This window comes from Hemiscyllium ocellatum, chromosome 12, assembly GCF_020745735.1.
Source record: "Hemiscyllium ocellatum isolate sHemOce1 chromosome 12, sHemOce1.pat.X.cur, whole genome shotgun sequence".
Classification (NCBI taxonomy): Eukaryota; Metazoa; Chordata; class Chondrichthyes; order Orectolobiformes; family Hemiscylliidae; genus Hemiscyllium; species Hemiscyllium ocellatum.
In genome coordinates, this window is record NC_083412.1 from 72,230,967 (window position 1) to 72,247,397 (window position 16,431).

Consider the following 16,431-nt stretch of genomic DNA (forward strand, 5'->3'; position numbering starts at 1 on the left):
ACCTCCCTAATTTTACACTCCATTCCCTTTGAAATAAAGTCCAAAACATCATTGCTTTCCCGTTACCTACTGAACTTGGATTCTAGCTTTTTGTGATTCATGTGGGCTTGGAGTGCATGGTATTGTGTCTGATTTCAGATCCAGAGGTTGTGTCAGGCTCACAGTGCTTTACTAAAGCTGAAACTCACAGGAATTTGGGGTGGTGCAGTGGCTCAGTGGTTATTAATGCTGCCTCACAGCGCCAGGAAGCCGGGTTTGATTCCAGTCTTGGGTTACTGTCTGTGTGAAGTTTGCACATTCCCCCCATGTCTGCATGGGTTTTCTCCGGGTATTCCGGTTTCCTTCCACAATCCAAAGATGTGTAGGTTAGGTCAATTGATGATTCGAAAATTGCCTATAGTGTTTAGGGATGTGTAGGTTAGAGGTGTTAGTCAGGGGTAAATGTAGGGTAATAAGGCAGGGGAATGAGTCTGGGTGGGTTACTCTTCAGAGTGTCTGTTTCCACACTGTAGGGATTCTATCATTTGAAACTAGAGCCCCAAATCATTCTGTGTTGCAGCTTTCCCCATTCAAACAATATTTAGTTTCTGTATTCATCCTGTCACCGTGTATAACCTGACATTTTCCTTATATTCCATCGGCCAAGTTTTTTGCCCGCTCAATTAAACTGCCTATATCCCTTTGTGGACACCTTGTATTATTGTCACTGCTTCCCTTCCCACCTATTTTTGTGTCATCCACCAACTTGGCAATAGTATATTCAAGTCCAACATCCATGTCATCTATATCCCCATATATATTGCAAATAATTGTGTCTCCAGCACTGATCCCTGCAGCCTTCCAATATTTAAAGGCTGCCCATTTATCCCAACTCTTTGCTATTAGTTAGCCAATCCTCTACCCATGCTAAATATACTGCTCCCAACACCATGGGTCCTCTTGAGAGTCTTTTGAAAATTCAAATATATTAAATCTACTTGTTCTTCTTTACCAATTCCTTTTGTTATATTTGTCAGGCATGATTACCTTTCCTGAAACCATGCTGACTTTGCTTGATTTACTTTTGTGGTTCTAAATGTTCTACCATTATATCCATTCAAGTAAGCCATGACAACATAAGACATAGTAGCAAGGGTAGGTCATATAGCTCATCTAGTCTGCTCTGTTATTAAATGAGGTACTGACTGATCTGATAACCCTCAATTCCACTTTCCTGTCTTTTCCCGAAAATCCTTGATTGCCTTTCTAATTAAAACTCTGTCTCAGCCTTGAATATACATAACAACTCAACCTCAACATGTCATGCAGACTTCTGTGGTAAACAATTACTCAGATTTACTACCCTCTGAGAGATGAAATTCTTCCTGATCTGTCTTAAACGTGGGATGCCTTATTGTGAGATTATGCTCTCTGGTCCAGTTGCTTTCTCTAATACATTTTCATGTGATAGTTAATGCATTTATTTCCTCCCTCTCCCTTCTAGTCCCTTGATTATTAATGTATTGTGGAAAGCTTATATTGTCCGCTACCTTGAAGACTGGTACAAAGGATTTAATCAACAGTCATTGCCCAGTTTCCCATTTCTAGTTCCCAGCCTCATTCTTGCTGGGGCCTATTTTCACTGTTGCCTCTATTCCTTTTCATTTATTTAAAGGAGATTTTATTGTCCATTTTTGCGTTATTTTTCCTTCATAGTTTATTTCCACCTTTTTTTTGTAGATCTTTTGTTAACTTTTAAAACTTTTCTAATCCTTTAACTCCCCATTAAGCGGTGCCACACCATTCCTTTTTCTTTTATTTTTGGTATAGTTATTAACTTCTCTAGTTAATTATCCCTTCCCGGAATCCTCCTTCCACACGGGGATATACTTTTGCTTTGAAACATGAACTTTTCAAAAAGAAATCTGTCATTGTTCATCAACTGTTTTCTCTGTGAACCTTTTCCCTTTGTGCAGGCATTCCCTGCACTGTAAGTCAAGGGCAGACTCTTATCAGAGTCCAGAGAGTCTCGGAGACAGTCTGTCAGCAACACAGGGTGGTCAGAAACAGGATCATCTCCTCATAAGGGGGAAGGTGTTGAACTTTATGCAGCTCACCACCCAACATAAATCCTTCTACTCTGTTTTGGGCTATTTTCCTCCTGGAATAAGAGAGTGGCAGGTGTTAAAGGAGATGAAAGGGGGTGGCACTGTTGTTACTGTGGTGCAGGTGCCTTGACCGACTGAGAAGGCAGCACACAGAGCATTCTTGATGAAGGGCTGATGCCCGAAACGTTGATTCTCTTGCTCCTCGGATGCTGCCTGACCTGGTGTGCTTTTCCAACGCCACACTTGTCGACTCTGATCTCCAGCATCTGCAGTCCTCACCTTCTCTTAGCACACAGACCATGCAGGGTTCGCGCTGGTGGGGGTTTTCATGGTTGTCAGTATGTGAGGGAACATGCTGCAGTCAACAGTGAAAGTGAGAGATCATGAGCTCTGATGGACAGTGGATACAGTAGCAGACAGAAACTGAGTGTGGGGTAGCTGAGAGAAGATGAAGAAAATTACGTTGGTAGAATGGAGAAAGACATTGACCAGCTGGGCATTGCTCCAGATGACTGAGATTGCAATAACTCAGGTGGCAACCTCAGACCAAGGCTAGCATGATCTGGTGGCCTCCTTAGCTGCTGTTGGGGCAAAATATGTCTTATATCTGCACCACCCTGTCCACCAGAGCCTCCAGTTCCCTACCCACAATGCAAGGCATCAAATCCCTCATTTACCAGATCCAGTGCTAGTGTCAGGCTCTGTGCAGGGCAGCTGCAGACAGACAGTGGGCTGCACCATCTGCTTTTAAGGATGTCATGAGCAAAACGGATTGCAGTCAATTCCAGGATATCTTGGGAGTGGTGAACGGCCCTGGGAACAAAGCATGGTACGACAGGAATAGAATTTGAAATGAGGGACAACATAGAGGCAGGTTAGGTTAGTTAATGAAGCAGGTTTGATAAGCTTCAGCAAGAAATTTCATGAGGCCTCACAACAAGAATGTCTCCAAAATCCTTGATGCAACTCACACTTAGCCAAATAAATCTCCATTGAGCCAAAAGACACTCAGATGACAAAATAAAATATTTAATTTGCCACTTGACACGAGCCACTAGAAAATCTGCCCCCTGCCTACCATTACCAAGAACCCATTGTTCATTAACTTCAGCCTCTATATAATCCTAGTTTTCAAAGGGACTAATAGCTAGGTCTTCTAATTCCAATAGCTCCCACTTCATCATAAGAACATAAGCAATTGGGAAGGTTATTTGGTTCTTGAGATTGCTCCACCATTTATGAAGATCGTAGCTGAGCTGACTGTGGCTTAAACTCCACTTTCCAGCTGCTCCTATAAACCTGGACTCCGATGTAGCTAAAAGTTCTGCCTTGCTAAGCCTTGAAAGGGTTCAATGGCCCAGCTTCCATTGTTCCCAGGGGTAGAGAATTAAGAAATTCCTCCCAATGTATGTTAGAAATGGAAGACCCCTTACTTTAAAACTGTGCCCCCCTACAACTAGATTCCCCCACAAAGACAAACATTCTTTGAGTATTTGCTCAGACTAGCCATCTCAGAATCTGATGTGTTTCAGTGTTCACTATGTAGGCTACTTAGTGCTACACAGGTTCTCGACTGAACTAGGAATGTGAGAGTTTTTTCCCTGAAGTTAGTGGTCTTCCAAGTGGCAGTCATAGGTGCCACTGTGAACAAGACACACATGAAATCCTCAAACTACTGGTGACCCAGCTGTCTTTATTATTTTCCATTGCATTATGCCCAAGTTATTGAAGAACAGCATAAAGCGTAAAAAAAATATGCTGCAGGGTTTTTATATATACTGGTGAAGTAATAATCCCCAGCTCTAAAATACATAATGGAATGCACTCTTGCTCCATACACAGCTCGACAAGTTGGTTGAAAAACAGAAAGAGACTCACAGACGGATGTTAGAGCAACTTCTACTGGTAGAAAGATCCCACAGGCAGACAGTCGAGGAACTGGAGGATGAGAAAAAGAAGCACGTGGACTACATGGAAAAGAGTGATGAATTTACCAACCTCCTTGAACAAGAACGTGAACGGTATGTTAGAAAACTTATACTTACATCTAGCCAAATGGTGTAAACAAGGTGCTGGATTTTCTGTTGCTCCAGAGTTAAATTTCAGGTCAGCACTCCAAAACTGCTCATGGGGCTACCTTGGAAATGTCTTTATCAAGTAGCCAACTCCAGGAGCCCAATCCAATTTTGAATGAATGCATTGCTCTTGAGGCTGGAGAGTCATTAGGAAGCTGTCCAGCACTGAGAGATCAGCAGCTCCGTTACCGGAGGTGGGAGTTGCCAACATAGGTAGGTGAATAAGATGGAGATATTAAAAACATCACAGGAGCCCATACCTGCCAAGTCGCTATCATGAAGGTGACTCCTCAGTGAATGCCTGAATGCCAAGTGGAAAGTTCGAGTGGGCTTCAATAGACACTTTAGATTCTTGAATTGGCTTTCTGCCACTTGTTGCCAGGTAGATGTCACCACAGTAAACAGCCTGAAAAATTGCTGGAACTTCAGCATGCCAGCCAGCTAGCCAGCAGTGAAAAATTGCAGGGCCCATTCACCTCAGTGCTGTTCTCCCTGCCCTTTTGAAAATTAAGCCTTTTGTCTCTGCACGTGCTGGGAAATAATGTTAAGCACAGGCCAACCGAACAAAACTTTCAAGATATTTAATATGACCTTATAGCTATTGCTAGATCATACTGGACCTATCCTAGCAGCAAGCACATTCAGCAACAAAACCAAGAAAAAGATTTTCCAAATGCGATGTTACACATCATCAAAGTACATTTTTAAAAATCCAGTCAACTTGTGTCATGTTGCACCACATTTCTAAATAATTAAATATCTGGGACAAAAATAAATGGTAAGGTAGAAATTCACAACACCTCATACAGATCCTTTTCTGGGCATGATACTTTCACACAGGCATACTTTTATTTCTTAGTTGGTTAACAAGTATTTAAATGGAGATAAGGTAAAGGAATTTAAAGTGAGCAAACCTGCCAATCAGATTGCTTGAACAGGAGATCAAATATATTTATACTGAAAATGGGTTTGTATTAAATATTTCAAAACATGCATATTCTGTGAGATTCTCAAACTGATGTTAAAATTCAGAGCAATGCATATTATGTAGTCGCTAAAACTAAGCACTGCCAAATGAACCTCAAATAAATAGTTTAGCATCATAAACTAGCTGGAGGAACAGTGATTAATATACCAAAAGATAATTTTAATGCAAGGAGCCTTGCCTCAGTGAATATGCTGTCCGAATTAAACATCAAGTGTAAAGTTAGACATCCTTGTAGTTAGCTATGAAAGGTGAAGGTTATTTAACTCCAAAGTAAAGTACCATCTGACTTTCACATGTATCTTCAAAATTAAACACAGAAATGTTTTACATATTGGTTATATGAATGAGCTTCTCAGACTAGGAGTTAAAATTTGATATTATAATAATGTTAAATACAGGTGGCCCTTTGACTGGATTTGACAGGAAAGTTTACATAAATGATGCTTATCTATAATTAGTACCATGAGGGTTCCTGGAAAAACAGCTAATGTGCTAATGAAAAGAAGGTTAAATCATTCCTAAACAGAACAGCAACATGACCACTAATGCATGCAGCGTTAATCATTTGGATTTGAATATCTTCAAAGGCATGAGTCATTGAATGCCAGGTCTTCAAAATAATTCAGTTTAATTGACAATCACATTTTACATCTGGAGCTTTACATTCAGAATACAGAAGTTCAAGATTATATGGTCCACAATGGATTAAAACCTCATGCCTTCTTGCAGACTTTAAAATAGCTATGAGCAGCACAGTGGCTCAATGGTTAGCACTGCAGCCTCACAATGCCAGAGACCCATGTTCGATTCCACCTTTGGGTGACTGCCAATGTGAAGTTTACACATTCTCCCCGTGCCTGCATGGGTACCCTTCAGGTGCTCCAGCTTCTATGCAGTATAGGTGGATCGGCCATTCTAAATTGCCCATAGTGTTCAGTGGTGCATAAGCTAGGTGGATTAGCCATTGGAAATGCAGGGTTTCAGGGATAGGATGGGATGCTCTTCAGAATGTCGATGTGGCCTCAGTGGGATGAATGGTCTGCTTCCTCTCTGTGATTCTATGATTCTAGCTGGAGAAGGATTCTAGCTGGAGGACAAGCCAGTTTACTGCAAGAGTTCCAATGTTCAGTCCCAACAGAAACTTCTGCAGATCTAAAGTCCTTCATTAATCAATATCACCATAACAAATACATGATTGTTTCTTTCAATAAACTTTGTCAAGCCTTGCTATGCTCAAATACATCATTGGCTTTGATACACTATGGAACATTGTGGAGTCAACAGTTCATGTCTAGAAATTTATTCTAACTGCCCAAGAAACCTATTGTCTTCAATTACTTAGTTAATGTAATAACATATCGTTCTGTGTCAAGTATCAGATGTGACAATGATCTCGCCTTCTGCTCAATGTCAGAAATAATCAACCCCTGAAAAATTGGTTGAAATCAGGGCTACCACTGACATTGAATTATAGTTGATATATGATGATGAAAGTGTTATTATTCAGATTTTAGACACTGGCTTACAAAATCAATTTGCTGAGGTGCCATGAACCTCTTTGAAAGTGTATGAGAGTCACAATTCAGCATGTGGTCAGAACAAGAAATATTCACTGCAGCTCACCAGCAAAAGCATGAATTATGGATTGTTGCAACATGAATGATGTCATTATCAATGGCAGGTCATCAATATATCATGACAGCACAGTGCAAGACTCTTAGCCCATTGAATCTATGCAGTTTGCTGGTGAGCAACCTGATCAGCCCAACCTCATCTTTCCCAACCTAACATTCCTGAGAACCATTCAAGAAAATTTCCTCCGTGTTCACTCACAGACCTTCAAATCCTTCTTCAGGTATGGTAGCCAGAACTCGATATTAGTTATTGTCTTGCCAGAACAATGAGATATTGAATATATAATTAGTGAAATTAGTATAATTTCACTAATTGTATATTCAATATCTCATTGTTGTGCTCTCAGTAGTAGAGGTCAACATTTGGATAGCAGCTCCAATGCTTCAGGTGACTGTAGGTAAACTTAAACAAATGGATTTGATGAACCAGAACTGCATCTTGAGTTGCTTTGAGCAAAGATTCCCATCTGAATGTAGGTTTGCTTGCTGAGCTGGAAGGTTCATTTTCAGATGTTTCATCACCATACTAGGTAACATCATCAGTGTAGCCTGCTTTCTATTTATATGATTGGGTTGATGATGTAATTTCCTGTGGTGGCATTATTTCCTATAGTGATGACACTTCCTGTTCTTTTTCTCAGGGGGTGGTAAATGGGATCCAAGTCAATGTGTTTGTTGATAGAGTTCCAGTTGAAATATGCCATGCTTCTAGGAATTCTCGTGTGTGTCTCTGTTTGACTTGTCCTAGGATGGATGTGTTGTCTCAGTCGAAGTGGTGTCCTTTCTCATCCATACATCAGGATACTAGTGAGAGAGGGTCATGTTTTTTTGTGGCTAGTTGATGTTCATGTATCTTGGTAGCCGGTTTTCTGCCTGTTTGTCCAATGTAGTGTTTGTTACAGTTCTTACACGGTATTTTGTAAATGCCATTAGTTTTGCTTGTTGTCTGTATAGGGTCTTTCAAGTTTATTAGCTGCTGTTTTAGTGTGTTGGTGGGTTTTTGGGCTACCATGATACCAAACATCCAACCCAAACTTTGGGTCCACTACGTGGATGATACCTTTGTCATCACTAAACGAAACAAATGAGAGGAAACCTTCAAGACCATCAATAATACCCTTACTGGCATAAAATTTATTAAAGAGGAGGAAAACAACAACAAACTGCCATTTCTAGATGTTGCATAGAGCGAACAGCCAATGGGGAACTCCAAACCAGCGTCTACAGGAAAACAACACATACAGAGCAAATATTGAACTACAGAAGCAATCATCCCAACATCCACAAATGAAGCTGTATTTGAACATTACACACTGCAGCACAGAGGAACTATGCAGAGCAGAGGAAAATCACCTACACCGTGTATTCAAAAAGAATGGGTACCCAATGATCACAGTCCACCAATTTCTCAGCAACAAGCCCAAACAAGCAGACAAAACCCAGCCAGAAACCCTAGCCACTCTCTCCTACATTAAAGACATCTTGGAAATGACTGCCAGACAACTCAGACTCCCTGACAACATGGTAGCCCAAAAACCCACCAACACACTAAAACAGCAGCTAATAAACTTGAAAGACCCAATACAGACAACAAGCAAAACTAATGTCATTTACAAAATACCATGCAAGAACTGTAACAAACAGTAACATTGGACAAACAGGCAGAAAACTAGCCACCAGGATACATGAACATCAACTAGCCACAAAAAGACATGACCCACTCTCACTAGTATCCTTACATATGGATGAGGAAGGACACCACTTCGACTGGGACAACACATCCATCCTAGGGCAAACCAAACAGAGACAAGCAAGAGAATTGCTAGAAGAATGGCATTCCAACCAAACTCTATCAACAGACACATTGACTTCGATCCCATTTACCACCCCCTGAGAAAAAGAACAGGAAATGACGTCACCAACACAAGGAAACCCATACATCTAAATAGAAAGCAGGAAACACCAGCAGTGCTTCATCCAGAGGCTCACTGAAGATGTTAATTAGTACGGTGATGAAACATCTGAAAATGAACCTCTCAGTTCAGTGAGCAAACCTACATCCAGAACCTCAATCTGAGCTACAAATCTTCCCAAAGTTCGCCAAAGATTGACATTTTTCAAATTGAAAACTTTGGCTTAATTATCAATATGTAATTTTCCTCTCTTATTACTTAACTGCTCATCATTTTAAAAAGGATTAATAGCACAGAAACAGTGCATTCAGCCCAATGGATAATTCCACATGAGCTTCCTCCCACACTTCTTTATCAAATTCCTTCTAATCCTTTACTCTTCATGTGTTTGCCTAGATTGTCTTCAAATGAAAGTATCTTACGCACTTCTGCTAACAGGTTACACATTTATTGATTTTCCTGAATCGCTTACAATTCATGACTATCTTATATTTATCGCCCCATGTCGGTCTACTCCCAAAAGTAGAAGCAGCTTCTCTGCATCGAGCTAATCAAACCCTTTCAAAATCTGAAAGGTTTCTATCAGGTCATCCCTCTGGAATCCCAGGGTGTTCAATCATTCCTGAGAGATATAACCTTATGGTTCAGGTATCATGCTATTAAATCTGTTGTTGTACCTTCTCCAGTGTCTCCAGTGTCTCATGGATAGCAAGCCTATTTATGTTACTCCAAACATGTTTCTATACACACTTAATGCAACATGGTTGCTTTCCTATTCTTTCTCTCTAGAAATGAACCTCTAGTTTTGTTTGCTTTATATTGCCTTTTCAATGTCAGTGAAATCTTTCATGATTTGTGTATTTGTACCACGCCCTCCACCCAAGATTCTTGTTCTTTTACCACAATTTGTTACTTACTTTGCAAGAAAGTACTCTCCCGACCAAAATGCAGCAACTATTGGTTATTTAGAATGAAGTTCATTTGCTAATTACTCATTCTGCAAGTCCTTCTACACTCTTAAATTTGATGCTGTTTACAAGTTTTGTAACTAGACTTCTAATTCCCAAATCCAAATCATTTATCTATCTGATGAACAACAATGCATTGATCTTTGTGGAAAACCATTTCCCATCTTTGCTAGGCTGAGTACCTTTACTGAGTGATTTGGCAATGGAGCTTCTTTCAGTGAAAATTCATAAACGATTCCATGATGCGGCTACTTCTAAAAGTACATGAATTAGTAGCAAGAATATGTCACTTGATCTCCTCCATTCAATAAGATCATGGTTGATCTAATTACTCCACATTCCAGCCAACCCTGATAATCATTTCCCCCTTTGCTTATCAAACATCTTTCTACCCTGCCTTAAGACTCTTCTTCATAAGAGTGGAAACAGAGTGCCAAAGAAACAGAGTCCCATGACCCACTGTGAGAAAATATTTCTACTGTCTTGAATGGGTAATCCTTTATTTTTAAACATCAACACCTAGAGGCAACACTCTTTTTCTACACCCATTCTCTGAAGACCCCTCACGATTTTATACATTTCATACAGTCACCTCTTATTCTTCTAAACTGTATGAATCCATGCCTAGTCTGTTCAACCCTTCCTCATAAGATAATCTGCCCATTCCAGTTACTAGTGTAGCAAACTTTCACTGAACTGCTTATCATACATTCATAACCTTCCTTGAATAATGAGACCAATACTATGTTCAGTATTAAAGTTGTGATCTCACCAACAACCCTGTATAACTAAAGCATAAACTCCCTATTTTCCAGCACTATCTAATTATCAGGCACAATGACAGGTCTAAGTTGTTCAATATCAAAGCCATATTTTTTCCATTAGATTGTATGAGGATTGCAATCAGTGACAGACTAAATGTACCAGCATTTCCATAAATTAACTCATTTTCTTTCTGAGTTGAATGTATGAAATACAATACCTTCTCTGGCGTAAGAACACACGTTTTCATTCTCCTAACATTTATTGGACATTGTGCAGAAACACTATTATAGACATGTAAGAGTTAAATAAATGTGTCTAACTCTTCACAACTCTGAATACCTTTCAGAATAAATTTCACGATATCAGGATGACAGCCGTTTTTATCCTAATATTTCGTACACAATTGTAAAGAAATACTTCATCTAAAAGTATTCTAAAAAATGATTAAGGTGCATACATTTCTTGTAAAGTTTGCTTTCTCTGTTGAGTAGAAAATGATTCAATAGAAAGATCTATTATTCACCCCAAAAAATTAAAACTTGAACCATGAAGTCTTCCAGTTGACTTTAAAGTCACCACGAATTCAGAAATGTTCTATTTAATCTTACTGTCATATTTGTGGTCACATGCAGAAATGAATAGCACGAATGAGATGCCTTGCTCAGTTGGCACGCTGTCTAACTGTAAAAACAAAGCCTACAGCAGAGTATTATTTATACATCTATAATGTCCTTTGCAAACCACAGTGTTTGTCATTTCTGGCACAACCTGGTTAAAGTATAACATTAGAAACACATTGTATACTTCCCAAAGTAGTCTGACCCAATTTATGTCAGAATTTTATTTCATTTTTTTTTAAAGGAGCCTGTGACCAGTTTATGAGAAAACTGACTATAATGAGACTGTTAGAAAGTCTCTTGGCATAATTCATTCCCTATCAGCACACTGCAGGCTAGAACTCACTTCTCCTTCCCACATGAATACAAAGAGAAATGCAAGAAATGTGTAGGATGGTAAAAGACCATTTGTATCACTTATGTTCAATTTTAGTAACAAGATAATTTGCACATCACAGCATTCAACTGTACATTGAATAAACTCAATCGGTAGAATTTTCCTTAATCTTCAGCAAAACAGCAAAAAGTTAACAATAGATTATTGACACGAAAATGGCTATGAGCTGCATTGCTTGGCACTCACTCACTTTGCGCTTACTTCAGGGCTACCAGATTCTATGGTTTGTATATCCTTATAGCACTAAGTGAGAGGTGGGCAGTGTGTCATGGTTTAGGCATTGAACAATGAAGTGGATGGATGTGCCCTGGTAAGGCACTGAGCCACATCAATGCCACAGCTACAGCATGTGCCAGTAGCTTATGCAGCAAACACATGGCATGTATTTCAACCCAATGCCCATCTGTGAAAGTCAAAAGGAACTAGTCCTTCGTGGGGCCAAGGGGAATGACATTCAGTCAGGGAGATACCATCACAGTCAATCAAGGGGCTCATTTGATCCAGTCCAGGGATTAATCCCACTCAGTCAGACACCAGAGTCTGGGACCTGTAACTCTGCTAGGGATTGGGCCATGGTCATTCATTCAATCATTACAGGCCATGTCAGTCAGAGTGCTGAGGAGAAATCAGTCTAGGAGAAAGGCCAATTTTTCTTGCAAAACAACAAAGGAAGGGTTAGTATGATGGAAATGGATGGAAGAGCAGCTAGTCGTTTGACATGAGCAGAAGAGGCGGTGAGGTGTCCCCAGTGAGTGAACAGGAGGTGAGGTTTTTTTAGATTAGATTAGATTACTTACAGTGTGGAAACAGGCCCTTCGGTCCAACAAGTCCACACCGACCCGCCGAAGCGCAACCCACCTATACCCCTTACCTAACAACTAGGGGCAATTTAGCATGGCCAATTCACCTGACCCGCACATCTTTGGACTGTGGGAGGAAACTGGAGCACCCGGAGGAAACCCACGCAGACACGGGGAGAACATGCAAACTCCACACAGACGGTCGCTTGAGTCGGGAATTGAACCCGGGTCTCAGGCGCTGTGAGGCAGCAGTGCTAACCACTGTGCCACCGTGCCGCCCACTGTTTCAGGTTTCAATAATATAGAAACCAAAACTAATGATAAACCACAAACACGGCTTCAGTTTGGATGTCGGGATCTTCAACAATCACATCCACACCTGGCAGAAGACTGTACCAATTTTAGTAGTTTTCAGCTGTTGAGAGGGTGAACTGGGTGATAGTTGTTGAGTGAACAAATTCCATGTGGGTTCAGTGTAATAGCAGTGTAATGTGGTGGCAGAGATGTGAACAGGAGTGTGAAATTTGGCAGCGGTGTGAACAGGAGTGTGACATGGTGGCAGTGGTGTGTACAGCAGTGTGACATGGTGGCAGCGGTGTGAACAGGAGTGTGACAGGGAGGCAGCGGTGTGAACAGGAGTGTGACATGGTGGCAATGGTCTGCACTGCAGTGTGACATGGAGGCAGCGGTGTGAACAGGAGTGTGACATTGAGGCAGTGGTGTGAACAGGAGTGTGACATGGAGGCAGTGGTGTGCACAGCAGTGTGACATGGTGGCAGTGGTGTGCACAGCAGTGTGACATGGAGGCAGCGGTGTGAACAGGAGTGTGACATGGAGGTAGTGGTGTGCACAGCAGTGTGACATGGAGGCAGCGGTGTGCACAGCAGTGTGACATGGTGGCAGCGATGTGAACAGCAGTGTGACATGGTGGCAGTGGTGTGCACAGGAGTGTGACATGGAGGCAGCGGTGTGAACAGGAGCGTGACATGGAGGTAGTGGTGTGCACAGCAGTGTGACATGGAGGCAGCGATGTGAACAGCAGTGTGACATGGTGGCAGTGGTGTGCACAGGAGTGTGACATGGAGGCAGCGGTGTGCACAGCAGTGTGACATGATGGCAGCGGTGTGCACACATGGAGGCAGCGGTGTGAACAGGAGTGTGACATGGTGGCAGCGGTGTGCACAGCAGTGTGACATGGTGGCAGCGGTGTGAACAGGAGTGTGACATGGTGGCAGTGGTGTGCACAGCAGTGTGACATGGAGGCAGCGGTGTGAACAGCAGTGTGAAATGAAGGCAGCGGTGTGAACAGCAGTGTGACATGGTGGTAGAGGTGTGAACAGGAGTGTGACATGGAGGCGGTGGTGTGCACAGGAGTGTACAGGAGTGTGACATGGTGGCAGCGGAATGCACAGCAGTGTGACATGGAGGCAGTGGTGTGAACAGCAGTGTGACATGGTGGTAGAGGTGTGAAAGGAGTGTGACATGGAGGCAGCGGTATGCACAGCAGTGTGACATGGAGGCAGTGGTGTGAACAGGAGTGTGACAATGCGGCAGTGGTGTGAAAAGCATTATGACATGATGGCAGTAGTGTGAACAGCAGTGTGACATGGTGGCAGTGGTGTTAACAGCATTGTGAACAGCAGTGTGACATGGTAACAGTAGTGCGACATGGTGGCAGTGTTGTGAACAGCAGTGTGCCATGGTGGCAATGGTGTGAACAGCAGTGTGAACAGTAGTGTGACATGGTGGCAGTGGTGTTACCAGTACTGTGACATGGTGGATGTGGTGTGAACAGCAGTGTGCCATGGTGTGAACAGCAGTGTGCCATGGTGGCAATGGTGTGAATAGGAGTGTGAACAGCAGTGTGACATGGTGGCAGTGGTGTGCACAGGAGTGTGACATGGTGACAGCAGTGTGACATGGCAGTGGTGTGAACAGCAGTATGAACAGCAGTGTGACATGGTGACAGTGGCGTGAACAGGAGTGTGAACAGCAGTGTGACATGTGGCAGGGGTGTGAACAGGAGTATTAACAGTAGTGTGACATTGTGACAGTGGTGTGAACAGCAGTGTGACATGTGGTAGTGGTGTGAACAGTAGTGTGACATTGAGACAGCGGTGTATACAGGAAAGTGAACAGCAGTGTGACATGGAGGCAGTGGTGTGAACAACAGTGTGACATGGTGACAGTCGTGTGAACAGAAGTGTGAACAGTGCTGTGACATGGTGGTAGCGGTGTGAACATCAGTGTGACATGGCAGCAGCGGTGTGAACAGCAGTGTGACATGGTGGCAGTGTTGTGAGCAGCAGTGTGACATGGTGACAGCGGTATGAACAGCAGTGTGACATGGTGGCAGTGGTGTGAACAGGAGTGTGTACAGCAGTGTGATATCGTGGCAGTGGTGATCTGTTTCCAGTGGGAAATTATTGGAATCCATTGTTAAGAAAATAGTGCCAGGATATTTCACAAGTCAAAGTGCAATCCATCAATAGACAGCATGGTTTTATGAAGGATAAAATGTTTTTGACTAATTTATTGTAGTAATGTGAATAAAGGTGGCCCTGCTTCAGAAGGCATTTGATAAATTGCCACACAAAAGGTTGATATGTAAGGTAAATTACACAAGAGTTAGGGGTAATATATTAGCTTGGACAGAGGATTTGCTAGCCTATCAAACCCAAAAAGCTGGTTGGCATGCTGTAACGAGTGATGTGTCACAGGGTTTGGTCCATGGGCCCCAACTATACTTCAAATAGACTTCTGGAGATGTGTCAGGGAAATGGAGTTGAGGCCGAGATGAGATCAGCCATGATTAAATTAAATGGTGGAGCAAGCTCAAGGGGCTGAATTGCCTACCCCTGCTCCTAGTTCTTGTGTATTCAAGAAAAAATGTTCTGATATTCAGAAGTCATAGCATAAGCAAGCCAATTTCACCAGGAGATGTGTACATGGCGAGTAAGTCCATCAGTGTTTATCATCTGTTATGGATAATATTGATTTCATGTCTAGCAAAGATATTAGCCCTCATACTTGAATCACAAGAAGTTTGAAATCAGTTAGAACAGGTAAAAAGGAAGATGAATAGAATTTTGGCTTTTATTGCTAAAGGCATGGAATATAAAAGCTGGCAAGTGTTTCTGCAACTTTACAAGGTATTAATGAGACTGTATTTGAAATTTGCACACAGTTTTGGTCCCTTTACTTGAAGAAGGATATATTTGCATTGAAGGTAGTTCAGAAATGGTTCATTTGATTAATTCCATGGAATGAAATGCTATTAAGGTGAAAATTGAATGATTTAGGCTGATACTCAATAGAGTTCAGAAGCATGAGAGGATATTTAATTGAGGTATATAAGATGCTAAAGAGAATTGACAAACCAGATGTAGAGCAGATATTTCCCCTTGTGAGGCAACCTAGGTCAAGAGGTCATAGTTTTAGGTTAAGGGGTAGTAGATTTAAAACAGAGATGAGGAGAAGTTACTTCTCTCAAAGGCTCATGAATCTGTGGAATTCACTCACATAGTGTGGCAGACAGCAGGGCACTGAAAAAAAAATGAAGAGTTCAAAGATGTGCATGTTAGATGAATTGCTTGAGGTAAATTGCCCATAATGTTCAGGGATGTGTAGGTTAGATACATTAGCCATGGGAAAAATGCAGAGTTATAGGGATAGAGTCTGGATGATATGGGTCGGTATGGACTTGTTGGGCTGAGTGATCTGTTTCCAAGTGGTAGGGATTCTATGGTATTCTATGGTACAGCAGCCAGACAGATTTTTAATTAGTAATGGGTTAAAGGGTTATGGGCAGTGGCTGGGGAGGTGAAGTTGGGGCTGAGATGAGACCAGCCATGGATAGTATTAAATGGTGGACCCGACTTGGGGGGCTGAATTGCCTACTCCTGCTCTTAGGTATTCAAATAAAAAATGTTCTGATGGTCAGGAGCAATGGCATAAGAATGACCATTCCTCCAGGAGACATGTACATGGCAAGTAACTCTGTCAGTGTTTATCATCTGCTTTGAATAATGTTGACTTGATGATTAGGAAAGGTATTTGCTGTTTCCTTTCAGACCTAAAACAACCTCCAGATGGAAAAAACTGGGTGTGAGAACACTGAGGTAGCACTAAATCCATGCCAATATATCTGATAATGCTTCTTTTAGTTCCTCTGTCTAACATCACAC

General features: G+C 41.8%; 2 protein-coding genes across 4 annotated transcripts in view; one reads left to right on the forward strand and one right to left on the reverse strand.

The window, feature by feature from the left end:
• The window catches only part of cmss1 (cms1 ribosomal small subunit homolog), a 366,499-nt gene that overhangs the window by 168,819 nt on the left and 181,249 nt on the right, over positions 1-16,431 (reverse strand). The window lies entirely within an intron of this gene.
• The window catches only part of filip1l (filamin A interacting protein 1-like), a 147,900-nt gene that overhangs the window by 9,203 nt on the left and 122,266 nt on the right, over positions 1-16,431 (forward strand). Inside the window, exon 3 of the mRNA XM_060833689.1 lies at positions 3,930-4,108. Coding sequence (XP_060689672.1) covers positions 3,930-4,108 — 179 coding nt within the window. The remainder of the gene's footprint in view (positions 1-3,929; positions 4,109-16,431) is intronic.